Source organism: Theobroma cacao, chromosome 9, assembly GCF_000208745.1.
Source record: "Theobroma cacao cultivar B97-61/B2 chromosome 9, Criollo_cocoa_genome_V2, whole genome shotgun sequence".
In the NCBI taxonomy this organism is placed as follows: Eukaryota; Viridiplantae; Streptophyta; class Magnoliopsida; order Malvales; family Malvaceae; genus Theobroma; species Theobroma cacao.
Genome location: NC_030858.1, coordinates 27546061 through 27562480, shown reverse-complemented (window position 1 = coordinate 27562480; position 16420 = coordinate 27546061). Strand labels below are relative to the sequence as shown.

Below are 16420 nucleotides of genomic sequence, written 5' to 3'. Positions count from 1 at the left end.
CCAACAAGACTTATATGTAAAACCCAAAAGAAATTATGTGTGGGATCTTAAAGATCTCTCTACAACTATAGGTCTAAATCCATGTCATCTCATGACTCATATTTTACTTAGAATTTCATTTAATCCAATATTGTTATTTAGTTTCTTAAATTAATTAAGAAACCTTATTTATCCATTAATTGCAATAATGTTCATCAACACATTGCAACTAACATTTGCAAAGAATAGAATTAGCAAAGAGGCTCTTTTTATTACAATCTTTACTAATAAGTCCTTTCATAATACTACATTCCTCATGAACCTTAAGGATAAATAATTTTTACTATCACATCCAACCCATGTGACACCAATTCATGATTTTTATTTTTGTTGGACTTTGAAAAGTATTTTTCTTCAAAACACTAATATATGATATTAATATAAATAATATAATTCTAAAACCCATTTTAGAAAACATACTGGTCGGATTTATTGAGTCCAACAATCTTATGAAAATCATTTGAATATCTTTCTCAATAAAGAATGGTGAATCTTTTATTGAGCATCTAATATAATTTATTTAGCATATACATAACCCAATTTAACAGGGTATAGCCTTTAAATTCAGCATCACGTATTGACGACACGAAAGTCATATAGATAGTAAATAAATTACATTGACCTCTCAAGTCTAAGGACAATTATTAAATTGTAATATAGCTCTTTTTAATTATTGACGATGACAGACTTATATGGAGTTCTTTAATTAGATTTTATTCAATGTATGTATCTCACACACTATGTCTACTTGTTTGCTTTAGGGTTAAACATTCTATCTTTTTGATAGAGACATAACAAGTGTAAGTTTTAAACAGTTCGTCGCATTTAGCCTCGAAAAATTTTGACAAATAAGGAATTGAAAAACTATAACTCCTTACTTAATAGTCCATCAACTATTAGCATAGTTTTTCTACAATGTTATCAAATAATTTATGATCATATCATATATGTTATAAATAGATAAATAAAATATCCATTAAAATATTATAAATATGAAATTAATAATTGATGTAATAATTTATTTATCTAATAAATAAATTATAAAATTAATTTTTAAAGATATATGTCTAACACATTCATCATTATATATGATTCATAAAAGAATATTCATTAATTTAACAAATATATTTTGGCCAAAAAAAAACAACTTCTTGATACAATTTAGTCCTTAAGCTATAAAAACTGTGTCATTGTCATTATTTGACTCTTATAAAAGGATTTAATATTCGAAAATATGTCAACAGTAATATTGATGTTTTTCCTTTATATATTTGCCTTTTACCGTGACGTTGTAAAAGTGCAAATATTGATGTTAAAGTAGATATAACAGCTGTATATAAAAGTTTAATGATAACAAGGCAGACTAATTCACAAAAGTTGTAACTTGTAACGTTAAATTGCTTATAAGACAAAATAAACATAAAAACTTCTTTGACCATTACGAAAAAGTTTGTAATGATAAATTAAGGTTAAAATATATATTTTTTAAAAAGGTTTTATTTTTATTTATTTCTAAATAAATCTTTATTTTAAAATTTTTTTATTCAGATAAACATTTATTTTAATTCATGACTAGTTGAATTTCTTCTCACTCATGACAGATGGCATTCCTTTTTTAACATTAAAAACTGGCTAACTAAAATGATCATGTCTTTAAAGAGAATTTCCCATGAAACAATTTCTTATGTAATAAAAATTACATCAACACTCCTGTGTGCAAAAGATATCAATTGATCATAATTTTAGTAGTCCGCGATTATGTGATAAACATGACATATTTTTGTCAACGTAAGGATTTATTTGAATATAAGTCATAGAATAGAAATTTATCTGGGTATAATAAAAAAAATTGAATTATTTAGATAAAATAGGAAATATTAAGAACTTATATTTTAGTCATAAATAAGTATATTAATTAAATTTTTATTTTAAAAATTGTATTGTCCATTTAGTGCTCTAAATTTGAGAAAAATACTCACTTTTTTTGGATATCTTAAAATTATACTTCTTTTAATATCTAATGTTTTTACATTTTTATATTCCAAAAAAGAAAGAAAAAACAGTATTAAATAGAAAATTTTGGGTAAAAAAGCTCGAAGTAAAGAGTAAATATATAGTGAAGTGGCAAGTAGCATATATCCGAAGTCCAAACCCAACAAAAAAAAAAAAATCGAAAGGGACGGCAATGGGGCCAGAATTGAAAATGTGAAAACTACTGTTAACGCCCTATTCATATATATATATATGCATGAATGGCCTCATGATTTTGATTGGAAAGCTGATGTTTTCCTCGGGTCTTTTTCCATCAATAATGAGAGAATTGATGTTAGGTGGATTACTTGGTTTTTTCCCCATTTCTTTATTGAATATATTTTATATAATTTTTTAATTTAAAAGTAATTGTAAAGTTTTTATAAAAAATAATAATTTTTTAAATTAACTTAAAACTATGTGATAAGTAGTTTGACAAAATAAATTATATAAGATTAAAATTATCATAAAAAATATTCATGTTATTTTTAATCATCTAATAAATCAAAACGAAACAAATCTGTTTTGAACTTTTATATGATTTCAGATGTTAAAATCAAAAAAATGCATATAGAAACGGAACAACTATTAAACTTTGTATAATAGTAATATTATTATATTTTTATTAATTTAACAAGCAATCGGACTATGATCTTTCAATTTCTAAAAAAAAAAAGAGAAAAGAAGAACAATGTATTTGATATTAAAATCTTTTTAATAAAAAAAGAAAAAAATAATTTTGAATTTTAATTCTTCTTTTCTCTTAATTTTTATAAAAACAAAAAATTCTCAATTTTTTTTTCTATTTTTGGGTCTTCTATTTTATTTTAGTAGTTTTTGTAAAGAGAGGTAAAAGAGAAGGAGATCGTGCTTTGTGTTGGAGAAGGATGATTTGCAGAAAAAGAGAAAAAAAGGGAGATCAATTAAGAGAGAGGTATTTTTTGAAAGGTTGATATTTTTTTTTTAAAAAAAAAGAGAAAGCTCTTCTCTAGAGCTTTTCTTTAAAGATTAAAATTTTTTTAAACAAAAAATGTTTATTTTTTTAAAAAAATTTCTCAAAATCTTATTTAACATGATTTTTATTTTAAAAAAATAAATAAGTTAAAAAAAATCAAATCAAACAAACACTTCATCTTAAAGAACCCAAACCAATAATTCTTTCCCACTTCACTCTAATTAATTTTACCAATGGAAATTTAACATGGAACCCTTCACATTTAAGCTTTCCATCATGAAGTTGGTGGATTGATGGCAACGTGCCAAGTTGCCAGTCTTATGCACAATATTGACCATGCAAAATTTACTCAAAGGTTTGAATTCTATTCTGCTGCTAGATGATTTGCACTGACAACCTAACTGCAAAATTTCAAGGATGTCTTTTTCTTTTTGTTTTTTTTTTTGGTGTAAATTAATGAGAGCATGACTTCATCTAACTACCCTTTGTGGTAATTAATGCAATTATCAGTTTGGCATATTTAAAAGGAAATCTTATTTTTTAAGTCTTGGGAAATAAAATGATGTAGAAAATTAATGATTGGACATTTTCAACACTTAAGTGCTAATTTTTTTAATTAAAAAAGAGAAATAGAAAAGGATTCATAGCATAAAAATTGTGAAAAGAAAATGCTATCCATCAAACATGGTTGATTGAGAATATGAAGGCTATGACATTCTCTTTTTCATGGAGGACCTTTCAAAGATCATGAAATTCTCACCAATTTGCCAAAACTATAGATGTGTGTAGGTATGATCATAATATGACAAGCTAATTTTGGTAAAGAGATTATCATGTTTTTTTTATGGAAAATGAAATAATATATTCAACAATAACTCAATCCAATAATTATATTGTGAAGGTATTCACATTTTGCATTTATTAAGTTATTAAAAGCACTACAACCCAATTATAAAGTGTTAATAAACCATTGATCTTTATTTCATTATAGAGGAGGCTGAATTGTTATCCCATCTTAATCTAATCGACACATCATGGTATAAAGAAGTTGGTGCCTCAAAATGATCCCACCCTTGAGCAGTTTCGGAATAATTTTTTTTTTTTTTGCATCTTCATATTCAATTAATAATTAGAAATTGAGACCTGATTTAGAATTTTTAGACTTGATTCTTAATATTGGAAAAGAGAAATGAATGAGAAAAGAAAAGATTACTGTTGGCTGTGTAAAATAAGATTTTATATATAACAAATTTTGGGATTCATTAGATGTTAGAAAATGTAAAGCTCAAAATCTTTATAGGCAACAAATAAATAAAATCAGTGTACTTATAGTGTGCATGTCAACTTACGACTTGAATCATTACATCATGATAATGGTGGAAAGATGGTGAACATGGTTAGATGATTATGATCATTCACTGTAACATCAGAATAAAAGCAAAGAGATAAAAGAACTCAGGTGAAACCTGACTGGGATATCAGATCTTGTAACAATCAGAAGTTGAAAAGAAGAAGGAAAAAACCAAACTCAAGTTTTGATTATTGCGAATTTGTGCATAGGGAATGATGAAGCTTCTCGTACCGTTCAACTGTTATAATAATAATGTCATGCACATGTGGAGTGGTGTGGTCATCGGGCATGGACAATCCCCATACCTTTTCTCTCCTGTCATTTTCTTTGCCAGCTACAACCTGCCATTTATTGGATTACAATTACAATTCTTATCCCCCTTTCCCCCTTTTCTCGCCTCTGTTTTTCATTCCATTAATCAGATTGTTCCCATTAAACCCTCAACAAAATAATCACCAGTAGCAAGGCTTCGTTTTATTATTAGGAAAATCATAAAAAGTCCACAAAATTTATAATAATCCGAAAGATCCCAATTAGAGACCGAATTTTTGTATTTGGAGTTTCCATTATTTATACCTATAAACATTATTTCTATCTCTCTTCCTCAAATTTTAGATTATTTAACGCAATTTTTGTTGTTGTTGTTGTTATTATTATTATTATACATAATACTTAAAATAAATTCTTAAATTATTTTAAAAAATTTTAAATAAATCTTTACTTTTTTATTACCTTCAATCAAATACTTATATTTTTATTTTGAATCAAATAAATTCTTATTATTAGATGTTGATTAACTAACTATTGTTACTCTAATCTGTCATGTTAACATATCATAATAATGATAACGTAATATGAAAATATAATCATGTGATATTTATATCCTTCACGTCAATACCACAATAGCACCATGTGATATCAAAAATGACAATTAATATTTTAATTAATAATAATTAATCAAACATTAATTATAAGAACATATTTGATTTAAAATTAAAATATAAGAGCTTAATTCAATGTAATAAAAAAATTAAAAATTTATTTGAATTTATTTAAGTAGTTCAAGAGTTTTTTAAAATATTATGTTTTATAATAATAATAATAATAATAATAATAATATTGGAGTTGATATTTTGAGTTGTACGGATTTTTAAAAGAGAAAAACAAAATTGAGCTGTATTAAGTTTGGGCCATTTGCAAAAGCAATATTATAAAAAAAAAAAAAAAGAGGAAATAGAAATAACCTAAAGCAGTTTGGCGTGCATTTTATGCTTCACCAGGTTTGGTTAGTCACATTTATCCCACGTGCCCCACGTGTCAGAGGTATGGGTACGACAGGACCATGCTGCTTCTCTCAGCTCATTCCCAACTTAAAAGATAGTCACAAGCTGTAGTGGAATGGGTTTAAGCAGTGTGGCAAAACAAGATATGCAATGCAACCTGCAACTTGACTCATTTTGTAATAGGATAGGGGAGCTCACAACTGTACTGCAGAGAAGGAGAAAACATTCCTCATTTTTATTCAATTATACCCATTTCTATGGTTTCTACACCCTACTTTTATTGTTACAAGTTTCCCTCTATGAGTTCCTCCAATTTTATCATCCCTAAATGCTTCATTCAATTGACAATCTTGTAAAAGAGTTTGTGAATCCATATTCTTACTGCTAGACTTTTGTCAGCAGTCGAGATCCATGGCCATGCTCAATCTACAATTTTTTCACATGAACCAAGGCTCCACCCTTGTTTCCAGATTCAAGCATGGCCTCTAACACAGCAACATCCCTCGCGCCTTCCACAAATGAGCTGCGAGGTTCAGCTTCATAGCCACTTCCCTCCTGCAAAAACGTATACAAGAGGATCAGGGTCATTTCAAAAAGTAGTTTGTAGGGGAACAGGCGCATACAAGCTAGCATTGTTCTTGAACATTCACACTTTTATTCAGCCAGAGAGAATTACCAAAAGAAATCAGGATAGTCTGATATGTTGCCTAATTTATAAAATTAAAAAAGAAAAGGAAAAAAAATTGCATCTAAACATTTGGCTTAATGGTAGGTGCATTTATTTCTTGTTCAAAGAGCTGTGTCCAAATCCTCCCTCCCCAAATAAACTAAAAAAAAAAAATGCCACCAAAACTATTTGAGTAGTTCAGGTAATTTAAGAGAATAAAAAAAAACATATAAAGAAGTCTGAGAGTACGTATTAAACTTAAACCAACTCATACATTCATCCAATGCTAGGACAGGCTATTTTTATCTATAGAAAAGCTCACTCTAATGAGAATAATGCATAGATAATCAAAAATAGATCAACACTGTTGCCTGCTAATGACCTAATGATCCTGTCAGTCAAAAATTGATGCTAAACACCTTTGAGAGCAACACAAATACTAGTATGCAAGTGGTGGAATGAAAAATCCAACAGCCAAAACATCATGAACTTAACATCAGATCTTACCTTGACTGTCGCCTGCAGAATGTCATGTATAAAAGCTTTTAATTCTTCGTGTACTCCACAGAATGGGTAGAATGTGCTTTTGCATTGCCCATCTGCACTATATAGTGAAACCTGAGATGGCATTCGAAGATATCAAAAGAAGGATGTCATTTATCAGAAATTGATCAACAAAAAATCTCCAAAAAAGCTTTAGAATTTAAAAAGAAAGTATATCAAGAAGAAATTTCCAAAGTAGCTTTAGATTTTAAAAAGAAACTACAAATCTCAGGAAAAGTTCAGTACAAGAGTTTCAACATGTAATGAATCAGCATTGCAAGAATAAAATCTGGTTTACCAGGTAACCATGCCTTCCCTCTTGTTTTCCACGCTCAACTTGTACTGTTCCTTTCAAGCCGACGACTCGCCAAATTACCTAAAACCACTAAAAACTATGAGCACAACATAACAATGTATGCATAAATTGTTTGAAATATCTCTCCACTGTATACCTTAGGTGAACTCGAGGATACAACCAGCACAAAGACTCCAGAGCACCCATTTTCCAGCTTACTGAGGCAAGCAAATTTGATTTCCAAGCCTTTAGCCTTTCATTTCTAAGATAAAATTCGTAGATAGAAAATCAACTATATTCCATAGCTAACTCACAAATTAGAAGAAATGATGTCTGGAGGAGGTAAAGTTGTATCTATATGAGAGGTTATAGCCGATACCGAAGTCACCTCACAACCAACCATCTGCTCAGAAGAAAGGGAAAGTCATATTGCAAATTTATTGATAACTAAATAAAAATTGAGCCATTTCATACATAGCATAATAATAATCAAGCTTAACTTTAGCGTCTAATTTTGCTTCTATTCATTTTCTTCTTATCTGCATTGGGTAGAGGGTAGGGATAAGGGAGCCCCAGTAGGGGAATTCAAAGAGTTGATGGATGGGTTTCTCTTCATGTGTTTTGCTAATTGTTTATGCTCTTGATTGTACGGCCTAGAATCTTGATATTGTCTATCCCACCATCAAAAACTACGACTAGTTAATGTAATTTTAAAAACAAGAAATGAAGCTAATCATCCAGCTGGGCTTCAACAGTTATTTATCAGGCCATAAAGAAACCTGGTCATAGTTTTTTTGACATGATTTGCATGCAGCATGATGTTTGCCATTTTGGAAGAAAATAGCAGCTTTAACTTTACATACAAAGGAATAATCCTTTGAGAAACACAGTTTCTCTTCTCTTCTCCTGTCTTTAGAGGGAGAATGTGAGAACAGTTTCTCTTCTCTTCTCTGGCCTTTAAAGGGGGATTGTGAGACGGTATGATATCCAAAAAGGATCCGAAGAAGAGTTAATTAGCCACTAAGATAGTGGAAGAGAGACATACCATCCTCAAACCAGCAATGAAATGCACGCCCATATCCAAAATAAAACCTCCCTGCCAAAATGAAAGATTTTCTTGTCAAATGTAACAGGCAAAAATGTAGAGAAAATTATAATGTACATTATGTAATTGTATTTAACCACCCATATTTTGGCTTGTTAGCTTGGTTTGCTTGGGTCAGAGTTCTCAAGCGAGCTTACTGCACCGTTACAATAGTATTAGCGAGTGTTTTATGCTTGACGGCATTTATTTGATTTGGTACCTTTTGTACTTGGTATAAATTGTTAGCTGTTGTGAGTGAGTAGCAAAAATATTTTACACCTTTATCGGTACTGGTTTATGTGGTATCAGAGCTTGGTGTGAGACTTAATTTGGCTTTTGTCCCTAGTGGAATGAAGACTTTGTTTAGCTGTGGCTGGTCCTTACTCTTTGTTGTAGCTCTGTTTTGTTGATTCTAGTTCTCTGTTTTCATTTATCTTGGCTTTTCTGCTTTTAGAGCATTAATCTCAAACAGCAATTTTATCAACTGGATAATTATTTTTGACTTTCGATCTCCTAGTGAGGGTCCTTGTGATTGGTTAGTTGGCAATCTGGTTTGTTTCCTATTTGTTGATTATAAGCTTTGTTACTATTTGATTTTTGGTTTCAATGGCAGCTGATGAGAGACATTGGCTGTCAAACTGGATGGGAAAATTTAGCCCTCCTAGAAATTTCCTTTTAAATTCTTTGTTTAAGGAAAAGGTTCATGGGGGAATATTGATGGAACAGAAACTAAATCAGATGTATCAAATGTAAAAGAAAATCAACGATGGAGGATGAATAATGCAAAACTGTTTCTTGGATATTGGGTTTTTGGGAAACAGTGGAATACCATGAGAGGTTAGTGTAATGCAAAAGAGATGTAGGAATATCTTGGAAAGGTGTATCAACAACCAAACTGGGCAGGAAAATTTCAAAATGAATTTGAGATGTTTAAGTATGGACAAGATGAGAAATGTGTGCAAGATTATTATGCCAGTTTAATGACTTAATGGATTGAATATAAGTTTGTGAATATAGAGAATGTGATTACAGTTTGCAACATTTCCCTCATGGATTAAATTTAAGGTGAAATTCCATAAGTGAAGGCAAGAATTTCAAAATAAGTTATTCTTGAAAAGGAGATTAATATTTGATACAGTATTTCGTTGCTAAAAGAACCAGAAGAAAGAAATCTCAAAAAAGATCCCCATGCAGTGTTTTGAATGTAAAGAATTTGGCTATATAGCCTCTGATTACAAGATGAAGAATGCTGGTGTCTACTCCAAATAATCAGGATATATTGAGACAAATTGATGAGATTGAGAAACACAAGGGTGAGCTTTGTATGTATAGAGCACCTGGGGTGGTTGGCCCACTCCTTACACAACAAGTGGAAGAGCTGAAGCCTAAGCCGTTTGTAGGAAGCTACTTGGAGAAGGATGTTGATAATTTTGTGTAGGGCATGGAGTGAAACATCCAAGTGGTTTTTATGTAAAGAATATAATTCAAAACCATAACCAGATCTTCAGCATTTTCTTATTCATGCAAAAAGGTTTCAAGACCTAATCTAGAAAATCTTTTCTTTAATCATATTTTGCAATAGAAAGTTTTGCTAAATGAGATTTTCTTCCTAGAAAACCCAAAACCATATTTGTTAATTTCCTTGAAATTTTTTAATCAAAACACGTAATATCAACCAACCAGGTACCTCTATTCATTTTCCAAACTCATTGAGCAAAATATGAGCAATCTTTCATACAAAAGTCCTAACATTAATGGCTTAAAAAAAGTTAATGACACCATAAAACTCACCCCTCTTTCATATTTGGAATCTGTGAAGAAGAGGTCTTCAGCAGAGGGATTAGATTTGGTTGGGACATGACCGTTGTTCTTATAGATGGTGCCAAAATGTTGACTTAAAAATTAAATTCTACTATCAACAATGGTGCCCAGCTGAAACTCGCAAGACGGATAATAATGCAAGAGCTGGAGTTTTACTCCAGCCAACCCTTTGATGATTATGTCAGTGAAGTGTAGAAAAATAGAGAGAGAGTGAAGAAAGAATCAGTAAGAAGTTGAGGTGAGCCCCCTTGTGCAGACAACCTTATCATAAATATCAGTGTTGTCAAGATGTGAACCTACACGCTAAGGCACAATGCAAATCAAGCAAAGCACCTCACACCCCTTTGGTGAGGTGCCTTATATAAATCAAATGCTCTTTTGTGCCTAGGCACTCCTTTTTAAGTTGAAAGGTGCATCAAAAGCATGTGTGATTTCCGCATCCCTTTGGCTTTTTACTTATATTTATAATAGTTAAAATAGGACAATGTCAACTACCTTTAGAAGAATAAAACACTAGGTAATAGGTAATATGGTAGATGCCTAATCTTTCATTGAAAATGGAAGTAAACATTGAGCGTTGTTAGATGTTGTTAGATGTGATAGTTCTTCATCTTTGAGCACTAGGCAATGAAATGGTGGCAACTCTTTAATTTTTATTAACAAAATCATATATTTAAAGCTTATTAGATATAATACATAGAGTTTTCTTTGTGTGCAATATATTAATTATCTTTAAGAATGTAGCACCTTTCTTCACTTAGGCAAGTATTTTTTTGCGTCTTGTGCCTCAAGCAATGTAAAAGTCCTAGCACCTTGTGCCTTTGACAACATTGATATGCATGAATGTACATATGTATGTATAAATAGTACATAGAATTTTCATTGTGTGAAATATATTAATTTTCTTTAAGAACTTAGCACCTTCTCTCAAGCAAGTACATTTTTTGTGCCTTGCATCTCAAGCAATGTAAGAGTCCTATTGCCTTGTGCCTTTTACAACTTTGATATAAATGTGTGTATATACATAAGTACATACATACCTACATACATATATGTGTTTGTGTGTATAAAAGGGGGAATTCACCAACATCAGTATAAAATTAAAGAGTTTTACACACCTCTTTGACTGTTGGATCAAAATTAAATCTAAGGCTAAGATTAGAAATTTTTTTTTTTACTCATCCTAACTTTTCTCTCCTCATTTCTTCTTCATTTCTCTATTTTCTAGCTTTTTCTACTAAATCTGCATCTCTTTACGACTTTCAACAACTCAAATCTCTCAAACAAATATTTTATATTCTTAGATTGTAATCTCAAAATTAGTTTCCAGGTAGCTACTCTCAAAGACACATAACTATAAGTGAAGAAGATCCATGACCCAACCAAATCTTTCAATTGCCTCCAACAGGCTTAACCCAAATTTTATTAGCTGATGCAATTGCTGTGGCTTTCTCTCATCTAGATAAAGCTTAAATTCTATTTATGTTGTTTTCCTTTAACCCTAAAATGTAGAATGATGAACTCCTATAATACTTAGTAATCAACAATATCAAAAAACAAAAAAAATGGAAAAGAGACTCCAAAAATTACTTCAAAATGACGAATATCCATCAGCTTGGTGAAAGCGAGAAATAAAGAAGAAACGATAAAGAGAAGGCAATGATTGAAAAAAAGGTTTTGATCTTAGTCATAGATCTAATTTTGATCCAACATTAAAAAAAAAGCATAAAACTCTTTTGTTTTACATTAATGTAAGTGGATCCCTCCCCATATATATATGTATAGAATATTATGGTATGAAGAATGACCACAATGTACTTTATTATTTCCCACATCTGTAAATAATATCAACATGTAGTTTAAAAAGGTTTAGCAAGGGCTTTAAGTTTAAAGGTCTTTATTTGTTCCTTTTATACTTACTATAAACAGCAAACTGTTTAAGGGGTGTGCATGAGACACGTTTTACACACCTTCCCCTATCTTAGTTTATTAAACAATTCAAGCATGCTAATAAAGGTCATAGAGCTGATAGTATCAATATTCATGCCAAGATGACCCTTGAATTTCAAGATTCACAGAACACATACTACAAGAAACAACTGTTGACTTATTGTACCCATGTCAAACACATATAAAGTATAAATATCTCAAATAAACATGACATTTTGGGTCAAACCTCACACATATAGATACATACATGAAAAATCAAACAAAAAAATATTGGATGTGGGAACGTGTCTGGCATCTGTATTCCACTCAGCAACATAGCTTCTCATCTTAGCAAGGAATGATTTAGAAATCTGATTTATCAATTTCTGATTGGGTGAAGTATAATGTTTAACTATGTGTTGGAAATAGTTTACGCCATCGTGATAGACGGTATACTTAGACAGAACAGCTTGTGCACAAGAAAAGAAGCTTACGTCTTTAGATATCATTTTGAAAGACATACCTCAAAATTTCGCCTCCAAGAGCTAGAGAAATAAGGATTTGAACTATTCATCGAACCTTCAATAATAATTTGGACATTCATCATATCCCCAATGTCAGCAATTAGTTTCTTGCTCTGCAAAAGCAAAGAAATTTGAAACTTGGACGGCAGTATAGATTTAACAAAACCAGGAATACACAAAAGAGTACCTCTACAAAGGCAGGTTCAAATCGATAGTTTTCTGCTACAGCCCAAATTGGTTGACCAGGGTTGCTACAAATGGATTTGTAACTAGAAAGTGCAGTTTCTGTCTCAGTTGTGCCTACAATATAAAACCATTCCAGTTGCTAAAGAAATCAAATATCATAATACTTTTTCTTCTTTCTTTCTTTGTTTGGGTGGGAAGAGGATGAGAGAGAAGTTATTTTAAAAGCTCGTAGCAGCATATATAATCTATACAAGAAGGATCTTGAAGAATATATATCAATAAAATTTTTTTGATACCAAATATTGTCAATGCTGCTTTGGAAAAAATTTTGGAAGTTTTGTTCTCAAGTATCAAAGAGAAAAAATTTGTTTCCAGTACCAAAATATTTTTGCTTCTGTCCAAAAGTGAAGTTTGTAAATGGGAAAAGCTTTAAACAAATCTTTGCTTTCCTGTCTTCATTTTGCTGTCTTAGGTGATGGGGAGAAAGTAGACAACATTGTCGAAACATACTACATTTGTAATACAAAGAACTGGAAGTTGTGGAGACCTGTCATCATTCAGACTTTTGGTAAGATGTTTTTTACTTCTGATTGTTGTTTCCAACCTCCAGCATTTTGTGCATTCTATCTTTTGTTAATAATTCTTTGATTCATGTTTTGCTATGTGCGTATGTTAAGTTCATAATAAGCAAAAATTAAGAGAATAAAGGATAGAAATAGCATTTTCTAAAATTAGAAACCAACTGAAGAACATTTAACTGAAACAGTATTGAACTTACTAGCTGCTGCAGGTTTCTCTAGAGATCCATGAGTTAGCCAGGTGATACATATGGCACATGCAAAACAAAAGGAAATTTAGTGCATTACGCATGGAAGAATAAACAATAAGACTAATATCTAATCATATAATCCAAACTATGATTATGCTAGCTACGTACTACAACATATCTAGGAGGTGCATCATCTGTCTCTCCTGCCTTTTGTTCAAGAAAAAACAAGGGGAGCGGTGGGATGCAATTTTGTTTGATTTTATTTTCTTTGAAAGGAAAACGTAGGGTGGTGGTTGAATATAAAGAGAATCTATGAAACAAATTGAAACTAGAAAAAGCTAATGAGCCTCATTAAAAGAACAAAAAAACATAATGCGCTTGTCTTTACGGTTAGAACATAACAACATATGTCACCTTGAATGACATGCTTCCCTCCTTTTAGCAACTTCAGTGACATATCTACCTGCATAGTTTATTTTAACATGTAAGTGACAACAATTCACTAATTAGTAGAATTAGTATAATGTCATGCTAAATTGTACAATGGTCTGGTGAAGAAAAGTAAGCAGGATATCAAAACAGTGTTTGCTAAAAGTTTCTCTCATAAAGAGTTGGATTGAACTCTAATTATTACAGTTTTGTCACTGTTAATTTTCTGAGTTATCTACCTCTGCATGGTGCTTGTAATAACATAAACTTCACAAGAAATTCATCAAAAAAGGATAGGCATATTTCAAGAGTTAGGCAAGTGTTAACAAAATTAGATCAAGATGAGGATAAAGAAGCAAGGAAAGAGACCAGACAATGAGAAAACTTCCAAAGGATGATTAGCAAGTATAAAAATGTAATTTGTTGTCCATCAAAGTACTAGTTTCTCTCCGAGACAACTTGAAAGCAAATAATAAATACAAAAGCAACAGTTCAAAAACTTATTAATGGCCATTCAAGGTGCTTGATATAGAGAAGGCAGCAACAGCCCAACAGTTACATGACATGAACATTCATATTTTACTCATTTTACAAATGCAAAGCCATCCCAAACCATTTCACCTTAAAATTTTCTGGCAAATCTTAATGAGTGCTGTAAGGGCGCTTATTAAGGTACTATTTATGAAAACACTTTCAAATTCTAATGCAGTAGTTTGATATATATGTATGTATACACATTAAAGAGTTTGTGGAGAAAATAATGATGAAGAAAAGTGAAGTAAAGAACCTGAGCTTGGCCAGCCAAAACGACAGCAACACCAAGAATAGAAGCATCTTGAATGATGTCGTTTAGACCTTGGTCTCCCCATTTACATTCCACTCCAGGGAAATGCTGCTTCGCTAACTCAACAGCTCCTCTGGCAGATTCCTTCTCATTGTCATCAACAAGATCATTACTATTTCAATAAGCAGCAAAACGAAATAAGGAAATCTTTCAATGAAAAAAAGAAAAAAACCTGTGTACGGCTCCAGATGTATTTGAGGCAGAGGAGATGCGAGATCTCGGCGAGTCTCGGGATGTATTGGGTTTTTACGAATATTCCGGCTCCCAGAACCGCGATTTGTGGAGGGGCTGCCATGCTTGAGATTTCTTATTTTCGTTTCTTTTAATTGTAAATCAAAGCAGTGGTGGAGGTTGGAAGGGGTTTAAATTGTGGGATGTGGGAAGAAAAATGTGTTACGAAACTGAGAGAGAAAATTGTGGGATGTGGGAAGAAAAATGTGTTACGAAACTGAGAGAGAAAGAGAGAGACTGTTTAAGCCTAAGCCCAAGGCTGTCCTCTCTCACAGGTTTCACACGCCAGTTTTTTCCGTTGGGAAACTCTCAAACGACCGCTCTTTATTTTTGTTTCTATTTTCTAATAAATAGATTATTATATATAAGTAAAAAAAATAATGAAATAAAATAAAAGAACCATTTTTTAAGAAGGAAATTGGTGTCAAAACGACACCTTTTCGGCCGTTGTACTGTATATTATTTTAAACATGTCAACAGATGTAACAGAGAAGAACTAATGGAGTTCATCATTCTCCTTGAACGAATAATTTTGGAGGGTACAACTTAATTTCTTCAAGTAATAAACTTAATCCAACATTTTAGGTGACCATGGGTTTAAATTCACAATTGATTAAAGTAAGTAATATAATAGAGGTAATAAATTTCTAAAACCAGTCCTTTTTTTGGTTCTTTCATTTCCATGAATATTGCATATTTATAAAGTTTTGATTTTTGTCTTTTCGTCGTCATGATCTATCAGTTTCAAAGTGGAGGAGGATATTTCGAGTTTAAAATATGCTCAATCAATCTCTCAAATCGATTTGCATATCTTTAAATTAATAATATGTTTTTATATTGATATTTTCAAGATTAATTATACATTTTTCATATTTTAATGAAAATTTTTAATTTATAATTGAGATTTTTAAACATGGTTTATATATAATAATAAAGTATGTGTAATTTTATTGTTAAATCAAAATACCACTTATTTATATTTTATAACGATAATATAGAAATAAATTAACAACACATATTTTAAAAATATATATATTTACATCTAATGGATGTGACTATGTACTTGTTGGATTTAAAGTGTCTTATTAAGTATACTAGAGTATGACTTCTGCATTGCATACGGCCTAAATATAAGACACTCACACATGCGGTCCGAGTAAAGCTCATACCCTTACAACCCCATGAACAATTTCATACCTCTTTTGAAAATATTGTTCAACCTTTTTAAGCACTCTCTAAAATTGACACATGGTTAAGCGAAGTAGCTTTTTTGGAGCTTCCTTTTAAGTATATTATAGATAGACTATCGATTTTTTAATTAAACAAAAAAAGGAAAGTGATAGGAATAAAGGTATTTATGAGGTGGACTCCAACTAGGTTTATCAATTTTTTATTTTTTAAAAATCAAGTTTGAGCTCACCTTAATTTGTATTTTTATG

General features: G+C 30.9%; 1 protein-coding gene across 2 annotated transcripts; it reads right to left on the bottom strand.

Moving 5' to 3' along the window:
• Positions 5806–15268, bottom strand: LOC18589736. Of its 2 annotated transcripts, XM_007014837.2 has the most exons (12): positions 14923–15267; positions 14694–14834; positions 13892–13940; positions 13487–13504; positions 12710–12822; positions 12522–12635; positions 8210–8260; positions 7479–7567; positions 7322–7382; positions 7168–7245; positions 6834–6944; positions 5806–6214 (listed from the first exon to the last, which is right to left on the bottom strand). In XM_007014837.2, exons 1-12 carry the CDS (start codon positions 15043–15045, stop codon positions 6086–6088), a joined length of 1077 nt encoding a protein of 358 aa, XP_007014899.2. In that variant the 5' UTR covers positions 15046–15267; the 3' UTR covers positions 5806–6085. The 2 variants fall into 2 exon arrangements, with proteins under 2 accessions (XP_007014899.2, XP_017983613.1); XM_018128124.1 differs by lacking the exon at positions 8210–8260 and having other exon boundaries at positions 14923–15268.

What these genes read in the sequence shown, in the direction of transcription:
- LOC18589736 (XM_007014837.2), bottom strand. Translation starts at nt 15,045, where the DNA reads ATGGCAGCCCCTCCACAAATCGCGGTTCTGGGAGCCGGAATATTCGTA. An exon ending in ACATCTGGAGCCGTACACAG is followed by an intron (nt 14,835 to 14,922) that starts GTTTTTTTCTTT and finishes GACAATGAGAAG; the next exon opens with GAATCTGCCAGAGGAGCTGT. An exon ending in TTTTGGCTGGCCAAGCTCAG is followed by an intron (nt 13,941 to 14,693) that starts GTTCTTTACTTC and finishes TAAACTATGCAG; the next exon opens with GTAGATATGTCACTGAAGTT.